Source organism: Balaenoptera borealis (genome assembly GCF_965194805.1).
Source record: "Balaenoptera borealis genome assembly, chromosome: 12".
Classification (NCBI taxonomy): Eukaryota; Metazoa; Chordata; class Mammalia; order Artiodactyla; family Balaenopteridae; genus Balaenoptera; species Balaenoptera borealis.
The window spans coordinates 71,825,143-71,839,760 of record NC_138869.1 but is presented as its reverse complement, the minus strand read 5'-3'; the positions used below and the strand labels follow the sequence as shown (position 1 = coordinate 71,839,760).

The following is a 14,618-nucleotide window of genomic DNA, read 5'->3' as shown; positions in this document are numbered from 1 at the left end:
TCTGATATGTTCTATCTTTTATGCATTTATTTTGTTGGATGAGAATATAAACTCCATGAAGGCAGAAATGTTGTCTGTCTCCTTCACTGCTGTACCCCCAGTATAGATATTGCATTTGGCTCAAAGAAGATGCTCAACAAATATTTGTTGAATGAAGGAATGAACTTATGGCCAGGCCAGCCTCGTCCCCAGAGAGATCGTGCCAATTAGGTTTTCTTGGGCTTTAAAAAATACCCTACAGAAGGGAGGTGGCCTCAGGTTAGGGGGTGGGGGTAGGCAAACTGCTGGGCCTAGAAGGGGACAAAGATCTATGACTGGTCTGCCTCACCTTCTTCAGGGGCAGAGCCCAGTGGCAGCTGGGCCTAATGGAAGTGGCTTCGGGTGTCAGGGCCCCAGCTGGGGTCCCTGGATGTGGCCTGCTGGTCATTGCCACCCCCTGGTGGTCTCTTATGAAAAAGCAGCCTCACCCACCAGCCAGGGGGCCAGAGATGCTCCTGCCCTCTCCTCCTGCTCCTACCTTCCCCCTCCTGCCTTTCCCCATTTTCTTCCCTCTTTCCTCTCCTTTTCTGCTCAGCCAATTGCTCTGCTACCTGATGGACAGAGCCTTCACCTTAGTGCACTAGGTTAAAACCTGGCTCTGGCATCCACCAGCTGTGTGACCTTGAGCCAATGACTAAACCTCTCTAAGACTCAGTGTCCTCATCTGGAAAATGGGGATTATAAGTCCTGAAGGTAAAATGAGATAATCCATGTAAAACACTTAGAACAGTGCCTGCCTCAGTAGATGTTTGATATTTGTTATTATTATTAATCTCATGCCTAGCAAGCACTTGGTAGTTTGCTTGCTTTGTTCTTCATCCGGATAACCTAGGCTGCACATCAGACTCATGTGGGTACTCCTAAAACATACCCATGCCTCCCCATCCCAGACCAGTCAAATCAGAAATCTTTGGTGATGGATCCAGGCATTGTATTTTTTTGAATTTTTAGTTTATTTTTCTATTTATTTGTTGGTATCTTTTAAAGCTTCCCAGGTGATACATTATGTGCAGCCAGGCTGTGAACCACATTGGTGACCAACAGTCCTGGGTTACCAGGGACTTTCCTCGTTTTAGCACTGAAAGTCCCATGTTCCAGGAACCCCCTCGGCCCTGGGCAAACTGGGATGCTTCGTCATCCCCTCCCCAAAGGAATGAACCCATGTTTTCTGAATCTCAAATCAGGACACACGGTCTGAACACAGACGACTGGAAATCGATTCTTTGAAAGCTCAGCTTGGGGTGGTGGGTCAGCTGAAGTGTCAGCCTGTGCGTGCGTGGCAGGAGCAGGGCTCTGAGGGGGAAGGGGGGGCGGCTGTGGCTCAGTCAGACAGGTCCCTGTCGTTGGGCTCCCCGGGGCCCCAGCCGCTGGCCGCCCGCTCCATGGCCTTCACCCAGCGGTCCTTCAGCTCCTCGGTTTCGGCCTTGAAGGTGTAGAGCTGGCCTGACTGTTGCAGCTGGAAGACCCGGGGGTCCGCCTGGGGCCCAGTGGTCACCTGGTATCCCAGCAGGGGGATGGAGGTGTGGGCCCGCATGTCCTGGGAGGGGAGGGGAGAGCTGTGGGCCGCTGTCCTCCCATTCGGCGCCACTGCCTCAGACGGCTGTTTGGAAGGTACCAGGCACACACCTGCCTCTTGCCCCGCAAAAACCCATGAAGTGGGGTGGGGTGGCAGGAGGGCGTTGAGGAAGAGGACTGGTCGCCCCCTGATGGCAAAGCAGTCGCGACCTGGAGTCTGGGCCCAGCTCTGAAAGCCACTAACCCTGTGACTTGAGGGAACCAGGTCCTCACTGAGCCTCATCTGACTTATGGGGCCAACAGTACTCACCCCCACCGCCACCCCTGACACGCACACATACTGTGAGGAGGGGCGGGGTGTGGCATTACCTGAGGGGCAGCGTAGACGTAGAGCACGAGGGGGTCATCCCGGGGGATCAGGCACCAGCCCCGGGACCCGCTCTTGCCCCACTTGTCCCCGAGGAGCTGTAGGAAGCTGCACATTAGGCTCTGCTCGGACCCCGCTGCAGCTCCTTTCTGAAACCAGAGAGAGGAACTGTCAGGGAACAGAGCACCCACTACCTGACAGATGTTGGTCATTAGAAATCACCCTTTCCAAACCTTACGGCAACCCTGCAAGGAGGTGTTATTTGCCCCTGAGGCTCAGAGAGGTCCCATCAAGGACTTGCAGTCACAGAGCTGGCCAGTGGCAGAGCTGCAGTCAAACCTCAGCCAGCCTGACCTCTGCACAGGTGCTGGGAGGGCTTATCCCCTGAGAGTTGCCCCAGGGGACAGAATTGGAGCCTGAAAAGGGGCAGACCATTCCCTCTCTCCAGGAGCAAAAGCTGTATGGTGTGGCCTAGTGATTGGGGAGGGCGTGGGCAGGGCCGGGGCCTAAAAGAATGAGGGAGGATTGGAAAGTGGGCAGATGTCAGTGGAAAGGAATCAACTTGAACCTGAGAGCTGAGTTCAGCTGGAATAGGCTGGGGTCTTCTCCCACCTCCCAAGGACAGTGGGATGTCAACCTGGCTTTAATGAGGGAGTGGCAGAGGGATGCGGTAACCAGTGTCTGGGCTGGGTGCTAGTGCCCCAGAGGTGCTGACCAGCAGTGGGAGCAGCCTGGGAGCGCCTGGGGGGGTGGGGAGTGGCTCAGCCCTAAGGACAGCAGAGAATATCTGTGGTAGAGATCAGAGAGCTGGTTCCTAACTCGCTGTGTGACCTTGGATGAGTCACTTCTCTGGGCCTGGGTCTCCAACCAGCTGGTCCCTGAAGTCCCTTCCAATTACAATGGAGCCTCCAGGCTGCCTCTTCCCTGCAGTGGGACCCTGACCTGCAGCCTCAGTATCCCCATCTGTAAAATGGAATCAGCCGCACCAGCTCTCTTCACCTCCTGGGACTGCTGGGGCAGGGCATGGGGATGTGAACAGGAGTGGTCCAGAGTGGCCGTGCGATTATCGGATGAGGATGCAGAAGAAAGGTGGAGAGCCTGGGCCACAGCCTGGAGCCAAAAGTTGCTTCCATTTGGTGACAGGCCCAGCTCTGTTTTATTTGGCCAGGGCCGGGCCAGGGGTGGGGGTGTTCCGTGGGGGGCCGGGGGCGCTGTCTGTGGGCAGAGAGAGAAGGACGGGGAGTGTGACCACGGCAGGCTTGTTCCTCAGCACCGAGGACAGTGCCAGCACTTGATGAGGCCGTGCACACATTTGCCTAGTAGAGGAAACCGGCCCTCACCTCCAGGATGCCGCGCCTCTTGTCCTCCTTGTCCTCGGGGAGCATGTTTCCGGTGAGGAACGCGTAGCAGTCTAAGCAGACTCGGTTGGGCCTGTTGTCATCGTATTTGAGCTCAGCCCGGTAGTCGGAGCACCTGGCACACACCACCTGGGGGAGGACAGGCAGGAGGGGCTTGGGGGCTGAGGTGAGGCATGGAGATCCCCGTTCGTGCCTTGGCCCAGGAGGTGGGGACGTGAGAGCAGCCGGAGACCGGAGGAAGAAAAAGAAAGCTTCAGGAGAGGGATGGAGGCAGAGCCGGGCATCCCCTGCGCTGGCAGAGGCCCAGCCGCCTGGAGACTGCAGTGCGGGGGGAGAGTGCCCTCAGCTGGGGGCTTGAGGCCTGGCCCCCACTGCAGGAGCTCAACCTCTCTCCCTTCACGTTCCCCGTTGTGAGGGCAGCTACCGATCCCGGGGGCTTGACCTGCGCACACCCCTTGCATCTGATCACTTCTCTGAGTGCTCTCCCTCCCCTCTGCCATCTCACCTGACTCCCAGCAACCCCACCAGGTGACCAGCCCTGGGACTTTTACTCTCACCTGCAACGAGGGGACAGTGACTTGACGAAGGCCACAGAGCTCTCTGGCAGCAACCGGCCCTCCTCAAACAGAAGGTGTCTTTACAGTTCTACAGTTTAGCATTAAGAGTCATGCAGATTTTGCAGTCCACCCAATCCTAGAGTCAAACGTGTTCTGATACAAAAATCACGGGCTGGCTGTTTTTGCCAGGAAGACCCGCCACGTGGAGGCTGTGGAGTGGCGCCCGTCCCCCAGCCCACCACGGAGACGTCCCCAAGAAGGCCGTCACAGATCAGGCTGGGGAGATCGGGTGAAAGAGGCATGAGAAAACCTGGGGAGAAACACAGGCACTGCAGGATGTGACTTCCAGGAAGACTGGGGTGTCACAGTGAGTCCAGGATGTGGGATTGGAAATGGGGGCAAGAGGTAGAGACTTGGACGAAGGGTTACTCATCAGGGAGCCGGTCTGTGTGCCCAGCACAGCACGTGGCCTGGGAGGGAGCCACCGGGGAAGGCCTGGGCTTGTCCCACCGTCACCAGGATTCCCGTCTGGCAGGCGGGGAGGCAGAAACTGGGCACCCAACCACAGAAAGGATGACTCACAGAGTACAAAGGTTCACACGGGCAGGAGAAACCCCAGAATCGGGTGCCTCACACAGCCCCACACACAGGGCTTCAGCTACCTTGGGAATATTTTATTTTGTTTCTTATTGAGATTCAAATTTTTAAAATACAATTAGCACGTATTTATTTTCTCCTCTCTCCTCTACCAACTTTTTATTTTGAAAAATTTCAAACCTGAAGATAAGTTGAAAGAATAGTACAGTGATACCCCCACCACCAAATTCACGAACTGTGAACATTTTTGCCACTTACGATTTCTCCCTCTCTCTTTCTCTCTCTCTCTATATATACATATATACACACACACACATACATATATATATTTTTTCTGAACCATTTGAGTTTAAATTACAGTCATCATGTCACACCACCCTTAAATATGTAGCTGGTGTCTCCTAAGAGCAAGGGCATTCTCCTCCCTACCCACGATGTCATGATCACACACAGGAAATTTAACATCGATACAATATTGTTACCTATACATGCTTCATAATCAAATTTCCCCCAATAGTCCCAGTAATGACTTCTGTTTCTGGTTCTATTTTTCCCATCCAGGATTCGATCAAGGATCATACATTTCATTTAGTTCTCAGAATATTTTATTTCTTTTTTGTACCTGGAAGGCAGGTACACGGGTGTTGTTATGTTGTTCTTTGTGCCTCTTTGTGTTTCTTAACTATTTAAAATAATTTTTTAGAAACTACTTACAAAGTTACAAGTGTGAGTAGACTCAACTCTTATTTACTGATGTGACTCACCGAAAATGGGAGCTAATCCCCAGATCCTTTCTATTTGGCTCTGGTATGAAACTCACTTACACCTGAACATAGGTGTGTCCCAGTCCTAGAAATTTACTTTGTGTCCTGATTGCAGTTTAACACATTTGGGGACGCCTTGCTGACTGGCCCCAACCTGCCCAGCTGGTCTCCTCCTGTCCCCCGAGGTCATTAAAGACAGAGGTCATTAAAGGGCTTCTCTGTTTGCAGAGTAAATGGAGAGGGTTGTAATGTCAACAGAGAACAGCTCAAGTACAGCAAGTGCTTAAAAAGCAAAGCAAGATCTGCCTCTGATAACTGGGCCCGAGCTGACAAGAGGGAGGAGTGGCTCCTTCCTCAATCAGCTGGTGGCTGTTGCTCTGAGTGAGGCTGCCCAAGTGATTGAGGAGGGGGAAGGAAAGGGGGACAAGGAGAGGGAAGGGGGTGAACCTTCTTTTGTTGAGTCCTCACTACCACCCTGGAGGCAGGTGTTACTAATCCCCATTGTACAGGTGAGGAAGCTGAGGCTTGAACCTGGCGGGCAGAGTTAGTTAGCAGCAGAACCGAGCAGGTGCTGGAGTGCCGAGGATTTGCCAAGAAGAGGAGGGGACAGTTAGCTGAGGTCGGTCAAGAAAAGAGGACGGTGAGGGGTGGGTGAGTAACAGGCGTGGGGCTGATGAGGTGGTGGATGAAAGGTCCGACAGGGGCTGAAGGATTCGGGTGCCCCCACCCTGGAACTGGAGACCATTTCCTGGTGCTGGGCCCTGGGGGTCTTGGGAAATGGTGGTAAGGAAGCAGATGAATGAATAGGGTCAGCTTTCGGGAGTGTCTTGAGCAGGTCGCTTAACCTGTCTGAGCCTCGCGTCCTACCTGCAGAACGGGGCGAACAGCAGACCTGCTTCACACGTGGGCACCATGATGTCCAAACCAGGTAACTCACACACCTGGCACAGCTAGCGCCCAGCACTTCTGGCTGTACCGGTTGAAGCGGGCAGGGTTGGCAGGGATGGGAGGGCAGGGCCTGAGCTGGGAAGGCAGAGGCCGAGGTGGGTACTCACATAGCCGCAGGCCCGGCAGTGGTGGCGGCGGCGCATCAGGGCGTTGAAGGGCTCCTGGCAGCGCATACACATGGTCACCATCTTGTCACGGACCCACTGTGGTGCCCGGAGGCCCAGCTCCTCGGACTGCAGCTGTGGGGTGGCAGGGTGGGCACTTCAGGACCCCCTGTACCCACCTGCTTGTGGCAGAGATTATGTGTGCTATGCTTCCCAGTGGCTTCCACATGAAGCAGACTGGACGGATGAAGACCACGTATAGGGGAGGTCAGTTACTATGAGTCTTATTTTACAGTGAGGAAACTGAGGCCCAGAGAGGTCAAGGGACTCAGCAAAGACACCCAGCAGGCCAGAGTTCAGAGCTCAGATCTGAAATCAAGTCACAGACACTCTCCATAACTACCACCCCACCTGCCTTCCACCTTCCCTTGGTCTCACATTTTTCAGGGACTTTCAAAACCCAAATCTAGACGTGCGCTCACTCCCTCTTGGGAGAACACTGGAATCACGACTAACTGCTGAACAATCATCGACAGGAAGACAATGGAACTCACCAAAAAAGATACCCCACATCCAAAGACAAAGGAGAAGCACAATGAGATGGTAGGAGGGGTGCAATCACAATAAAATCAAATCCCATAACTGCTGGGTGGTGACTCACAAACTGGAGAACACTTATACCACAGAAGCCCACCCACTGGAGTGAAGGTTCTGAGCCCCATGTGAGGCTTCCCAACCTGGGGGTCCGGCAACAGGAGGAGGAATTCCTAGAGAATCAGACTTTGAAGGCTAGCGGGATTTGATTGCAGGACTTCAACAGGACTGGGGGAAACAGAGACTCCACTCTTGGAGAGCACACACAAAGTAGTGTACTCATCAGGATCCAGGAGAAGGAGCAGTGACCCCATAGGAGACCGAACCAGACCTAACTGGTAGTGTTGGAGGGTCTCCTGCAGAGGCGGGGGGTGGCTGTAGCTCACTGTGAGGACAAGGACACTGGCAGCAGAAGTTCTGGGAAGCACTCCTTGGCATGAGCCCTCCCAGGGTCCGCCATTAGCCCCACCAAAGAGCCAGGTAGGCTCCAGTGTTGGGTCGCCTCAGGCCAAACATCCAACAGGGAGGGAACACAGCCCCACCCATCAGTAGACAAGTGAAATAAAGTTTTACTGAGCTCTGCCCACCAGAGCAATACCTAGTTCTACCCACCACCCGTCCTTCCCATCAGGAAGCTTGCACAAGCCTCTTAGAAAGCTTCATCCACCAGAGGGCAGACAGCAAAAGCAAGAAGAACTACAATTCTGCAGCCTGTGGAAGGAAAACCACATTCACAGAAAGATAGACAAAATGAAAAGGCAGAGGACTTTGTACCAGATGAAGAAACAAGATAAAACCCCAGACAAACAACTAAATGAAGTGCAGATAGGCAACCTTCCAGAAAAAGAATTCAGAATAATGATAGTGAAGATGATCCAGGACCTTGGAAAAAGAATGGAGGCAAAGATCGAGAAGATGCAAGAAATGTTTAACAAAGACCTAGAAGATTTAAAGAACAAACACCTAGAAGAATTAAAGAACAAACAAACAGAGATGAACAATACAATAACTGAAATGAACACTACACTAGAAGGAATCAATAGCAGAATAACTGAGGCAGAAGAACGGATAAGTGACCTGGAAGACAGAATGGTTGAATTCACTGCCATGCAACAGAATAAAGAAAAAAGAATGAAAAGAAATGAAGACAGCCTAAGAGACCTCTGGGACAACATTAAATGGAACAACATTTGCATTATAGAGGTCCCAGAAGGAGAAGAGAGAGAGAAAGGTCCTGAGAAAATATTTGAAGAGATTATAGTCAAAAACTTCCCTAACATGGGAAAGGAAATAGCCACCCAAGTCCAGGAAGCACAGAGAGTCCCAGGCAGGAAAAACCCAAGCAGAAACACGCCAAGACACCTAGTAATCAAACTGACAAAAATTAAAGACAAAGAAAAATTATTGAAAGCAACAAGGGAAAAATGACAAATAACATACAAGGGAACTCCCATAATGTTAATAGCTGATTTCTCAGCAGAAACTCTACAAGCCAGAAGGGAGTGGCACAATACATTTAAAGTGATGAAAGGGAAGAACCTACAACCAAGATTACTCTACCTGGCAAGGATCTCATTCAGATTCAGCAGAGAAATCAAAAGCTTTACAGACAAGCAAAAGCTAAGAGAATTCAGCACCACCAAACCAGCTCTACAACAAATGCTAAAGGAACTTCTCTAAGTGGGAAACACAAGAGAAGAAAAGGGCCTACAAAAACAAACCCAAAACAATTAAGAAAATGGTAATAGGAACATACATATCAATAATTACCTTAAACGTGAATGGATTAAATGCTCCAACCAAAAGACACAGGCTCGCTGAATGGATACAAAAACAAGACCCATATATATCTTGTCTACAAGAGACCCACTTCAGACCTAGGGACACATACAAACTGAAAGTGAGGGGATGGAAAAAGATATTCCATGCAAATGGAAATCAAAAGAAAGCTGGAGTAGCAATACTCATATCAGATAAAATAGACTTTAAAATAAAGAATGTTACAAGAGACATGGAAGGATACTACATAATGATCAAGGGATCAATCCAAGAAGAAGCTATAGCAATTATAAATATATATGCACCCAACATAGGAGCACCTCAATACATAAAGCAACTGCTAACAGCTATAAAAGAGGAAATCAACAGTAACAAAATAATAGTGGGGGACTTTAACACCTCACTTATACCAGTGGACAGATCATCCAGACAGAAAATTAATAAGGAAACACAAGCTTTAAATGACACAATAGACCAGATAGATTTAATTGATATTTATAGGACATTCCATCCAAAAACAGCAGATTACACTTTCTTCTCAAGTGCACATGGAACATTCTCCAGGATAGATCACATCTTGGGTCACAAATCAAGCCTCAGTAAATTTAAGAAAATTGAAATCATATCAAGCATCTTTTCTGACCACAATGCTATGAGACTAGAAAGCAATTACAGGGAAAAAACCATAAAAAAACACAAACACATGGAGGCTAAACAATACATTACTAAATAACCAAGAGATCACTGAAGAAATCAAAGAGGAAATCAAAAAATACCTAGAGACATATTACAACGAAAACACGACAATCCAAAACCTATGGGATGCAGCAAAAGCAGTTCTAAGAGGGAAGTTTATAGCAATACAAGTCTACCTCAAAAAACAAGAAAAATCTCAAATAAACAATCTAACCTTACATCTAAAGGAACTAGAGAAATAAGAACAAACAAAACCCAAAGTTAGCAGAAGGAAAGAAATCATAAAGATCAGAGCAGAAATAAATGAAATAGAAACAAAGAAAACAATAGCAAAGATCAATAAAACTAAAAGCTGGTTCTTTGAGGAGATGAAAAAAATCGATAAACCTTTATCCAGACTCATCAAGAAAAAGAGGGAGAGGACTCAAATCAATAAAATTAGAAATGAAAAAGGAGAAGTTACAACGGACACCACAGAAATACAAAAGCATCATAAGAGACCACTACAAGCAACTCTATGCCAATAAAATGGGCAACCTGGAAGAAATGGACAAATTCTTAGAAAGGTATAATCTTCCAAGACCGAATCAGGAAGAAATAGAAAATATGAACAGACCAATCACAAGTAATGAAATTGAAACTGTGATTAAAAATCTTCCAACACACAAAAGTCCAGGACCAGATGGCTTCACAGGTGAATTCTATCAAACATTTAGAGAAGAGCTAACACACATCCTTCTCAAACTCTTCCAAAATATTGCAGAGGAAGGAACATTCCCAAACTCATTCTATGAGGCCACCGTCACGCTGATACCAAAACCAGACAAAGATACTACAAAAAAAGAAAATTACAGACCAATATCACTGATGAATATAGATGCAAAAATCCTCAACAAAATACTAGCAAACAGAATCCAACAACACATTAAAAGGATCATATACCATGATAAAGTGGGATTTATCCCAGGGATGCAAGGATTCTTCAGTATATGCAAATCAAACAATGTGATACACCATATTAACAAACTGAAGAAGAAAAAACATATGATCATCTCAATAGGTGCAGAAAAAGCTTTTGACAAAATTCAACACCCATTTATTATAAAAACTCCAAAAAGTGGGCATAGAGGGAAACTACCTCAACATAATAAAGGCCATATATGACAAACCCAGAGCAAACATCATTCTCAATGGTGAAAAACTGAAAGCATTTCCTCTAATATCAGGAACAAGACAAGGATGTCTACTCTCGCCACTGTTATTCAACATAGTTTTGGAAGTCCTAGCCATGGCAATCAGAGAAGAAAAAGAAAGAAAAGGAATATAAATTGGAAAAGAAGAAGTAAATCTGTCACTGTTTGCAGATGACATGATACTATACATAGAGAATCCTAAAGATGCCAACAGAAAACTACTAGAGCTAATCAATGAATCTAGTAAAATTGCAGGATACAAAATTAATGCACAGAAATCTCTTGCATTCCTATATACTAACAACGAGAGATCAGAAAGAGAAATTAAGGAAACAATCCCATTCACCACTGCAACAAAAGTAATAAAATACCTAGGAATAAACCTACTTAAGGAGGTAAAAGACCTGTACTCAGAAAACTATAAGACACTGATGAAAGAAATCAAAGATGACACAAACAGATGGAGAGATATACCATGTTCTTGGATTGGAAGAATCAATATTGTGAAAGTGACTACACTACCCAAAGCAATCTACAGATTCAATGCAATTCCTATCAAATTACCAGTGGCATTTTTTACAGAACTAGAACAAAAATTAAAATTTGTATGGAGACATAGAAGACCCCGAATAGCCAAAGCAGTCTTGAGGGAAAAAAATGGAGCTGGAGAAATCAGACTCCCTGACTTCAGACTATACTACAAAGCTACAGTAATCAAGACAATATGGCACTGGCACAAAAACAGAAATACAGATCAATGGAACAGGATAGAAAGCCCAGAGATAGACCCACACACCTATGGTCAACTAATCTATGACAAAGGAGGCAAGGATATACAGTGGAGAAAAGACAGTCTCTTCAATAAGTGGTGCTGGGAAAACTGGACAGCTACATGTAAAAGAATGAAGTTAGAACACTCCCTAACACCATACACAAAAATAAACTCAAAATGGATTCGAGACCTAAATGTAAGACTGGACACTATAAAACTCTTAGAGGAAAACATAGGAAGAACACTCTTTGACATAAATCACAGCAAGATCTTTTTGATCCATCTCCTAGAGTAATGGAAATAAAAACAAAAATAAACAAATGGGACCTAATGAAACTTAAAAGCTTTTGCAAAGCAAAGGAAACTACAAACAAGACGAAAAGACAACCCTCAGAATGGGAGAAAATATTTGCAAACGAATCAATGGACAAAGGATTAATCTCCAAAATACATAAACAGCTCATGCCGTTCAATATTAAAAAAACAAACACCCCAATCCAAAAATGGGCAGAAGACCTAAATAGACATTTCTCCAAAGAAGACATACAGATGGCCAAGGAGCACATGAAAAGCTGCTCAACATCACTAATTATTAGAGAAATGCAAATCAAAACTACAATGAGGTATCACCTCACATCAGTTAGAATGGGTATCATCAGAAAATCTGCAAACAGCAAATGCTGGAGAGGGTGTGGAGAAAAGGGAACCCTCTTGCACTGTTGGTGGGAATGTAAATTGATACAGCCACTATGGAGAACAGTATGAAGGCTCCTTAAAAAACTAAAAATAGACCTATCATATGACCCAGCAATCCCACTACTGGGCATATACCCAGAGAAAACCATAATTCAAAAAGACACATGCACCCCAATGTTCATTGCAGCATTATTTACAATAGCCAGGTCATGGAAGCAACCTAAATGCCCACTGACGGACGAATGGATAAAGAAGATGTGGTACATATATACAATGGAATAGTACTCAGCCGTAAAAAGGAACGAAATTGGGTCATTTGTAGAGACGTGGATGGATCTAGAGACTGTCATACAGAGTGAAGTAAGTCAGAAAGAGAAAAACAAGTATCGTATATTAATGCATATCTGTGGAACCTAGAAAAATGGTACAGATGAACCAGTTTGCAGGGCAGAAATAGAGACACAGATGTAGAGAACAAACGTATGGATACCAAGGGGGGAAAGTGGTGGGGGTGGGGGGGTGGTGGTGGGATGAACTGGGAGATTGGGATTGAAGTGTATACACTAATATGTATAAAATAGATTAATAAGAACCTGCTGTCTAAAAAATAAATATAATTAAATTTTAAAATTCAAAAAAAAATGATAAATGTTGGGAGACAGTTCTCCTAGGGCCTCTTGTGTTTCCTTTTTTCTGGACTGTCTTTTCAAGAATCTTCCTATAGGAATCAGCCTTGAAAATAGATGTTGTCTCTCTAGAGCATAGGGCAGACATGCTCACTGCACATTATAAAAGATTCAGAGACTGATTTGCTTTTATTTGCTGACATAGTCAATTCTGATTCTTTCAAACCGAGGACCAGTCCCTGCCCTTGGAGCATGAATTAATAGAGATAAATAAAGAACTCTTGGAAGATAGCAAAAAAAAAAAAGAAAAACCCAAACCTGCACACACACACCACCCCCACAGACCGAGTTATACATATAGATGTAAAATCCTTCCTAGGGGTAGTTGCATATAAAGCCTCCCAAAGGAATTTTTTGCTAATGGGGGAATCTTTGGCATTGAGTTTCTGAGTAGGGTGATGTTGGCGTGTGTGAGCTTCCCCTGATCCCTTCAAATCATTCATGGTGGGTGACACTCTCCAGCCCTCCAAACTGGCCTAGGTAGAACAAAGAGAGGGGATCATTCCTGTGTAAGGCTGGCGGCTCCAGGAGGGATACAGAGCCTTCATTTACCTCCTGCTCCTGGGTGTCTCCCTCAGGGCTCTGGACCGCAGCTTTGAAGGTTTCATTCCGCTTCTCGATTTGGTCAATGGCGGCTTGGCAGGCCTGGGGCAGGGGGAGGGGCACAGGGAGGTGGTTAGTGGGGGCGGCAGGAAGGGCTTGCTCATCTGTGAATCCATCTACACATTCCACAAACATTGCTAAAAGCCTACTGGGTGCTAGGCGCTATATTCTAAGTGTACATTGCCTGATTTAAGGGAGGAGAAAATATTAGCCCCAGATTACAGATGTGAAAACTGAGGCTCAGAGACATTAAGTGACTTGCCCCAGGCCACCCAGCTAAGCAGTGAGAGGCAGCAAGATTTGAACCCAGGTCTGACTCCAACTACTACAGAGCAACTTTGAGGAAGAACAGGGAGCAAGCAGGCGGGTGTGCACTCACACACACACACACACACACACACACACACACACACACAGCATCCCTCCCTCCCCCACAGCCTGGGTAGGGAGGTCAGAATCCTAGGGGCCCTGGAACATTCTGATACCTGCAACCAGGAGATCATTTCCTCCTGGGACCTGCTTGGAAAGTGAACACAGGTGTTGAGGAGAGCAGCCCCTCCCAGTTTTCCCATCTTGCCCGGCCCTCAGCCTGCCTGCCTACCGGGCCCGCAGCTCCAGGGTGCGCTGCTTCCCGGACACCAGGAAGGAGTGGGGGAACTCGGCGTCAGTCAGCTCCCGCACCTGCTCGGAATGGGAGGGAGAGACTGTTCAGACTTGCCCACCCGCCCCCCAGGCACTGTGGCAGGGAGGTAGGTGAACTGTGCCCCAAGGACAATTCAAATTAGAGACAAGAATAGGGAGCTTGTTCAATTGCTCCCTAACCCCATCAAGCCAAGCAAATACGCCTGCAACCTGGCCTCGCTCTGTACAGCAAATGGGACTTAGGGCTCCTGGAACTTTAGCAGATAAGTTGGCCCAGTGTGAGGTAGGGATGACAGTTCCTGACAAAGGAGTCACCCAAAATGGAAACTGGGTCACAAATTGGGTTTGGGGACACAGCTTTTTCAAGACCAGACGTACGGCCTAGAACAAGACCCTTTTACCCCAGAGTGAATGAAGGAATTGACCACCCAATTCACAGATCCAACAGACCCCCCCACTTCCTGTCTTTTACCATCCTTGTCCCAGAACTCCATAGGTCCCAAGTCCGTTATGAAAGCCACCCGTCACAGAGCACCTACTATGTGACAGCCACTGAGCACCCCACACATGTTCTCATTTAATCAGCACAACTGCTGAACCCACTAATCAATTCTAACGCTTAATGGCCATCATGTGCCCCTGAGGGCAATGTCAACAGCTACAGTCCCCTGGCACAGCTGAGTCTATGGTTACCTAGCAGTTTACAAG

General features: G+C 47.3%; 1 protein-coding gene across 7 annotated transcripts in view; it reads right to left on the bottom strand.

Moving 5' to 3' along the window:
• Positions 1 to 968: 968 nt before the first annotated feature.
• FGD2 (FYVE, RhoGEF and PH domain containing 2) overlaps positions 969 to 14,618 on the bottom strand; it is a 45,127-nt gene continuing 31,477 nt past the window's right edge. For 4 of the 7 annotated variants that reach the window (XM_082347821.1, XM_082347820.1, XM_082347826.1 and 1 more), the window contains 7 exons: positions 13,870 to 13,949; positions 13,754 to 13,787; positions 13,218 to 13,310; positions 6,253 to 6,384; positions 3,262 to 3,408; positions 1,924 to 2,070; positions 969 to 1,576 (listed from right to left, as the gene is read on the bottom strand). In XM_082347821.1, coding sequence (XP_082203947.1) covers positions 1,361 to 1,576; positions 1,924 to 2,070; positions 3,262 to 3,408; positions 6,253 to 6,384; positions 13,218 to 13,310; positions 13,754 to 13,787; positions 13,870 to 13,949 — 849 coding nt within the window. In that variant the 3' untranslated portion in view covers positions 969 to 1,360. The remainder of the gene's footprint in view (positions 1,577 to 1,923; positions 2,071 to 3,261; positions 3,409 to 6,252; positions 6,385 to 13,217; positions 13,311 to 13,753; positions 13,788 to 13,869; positions 13,950 to 14,618) is intronic. The other 3 variants (XM_082347822.1, XM_082347824.1, XM_082347825.1) reach the window with 2 other exon arrangements.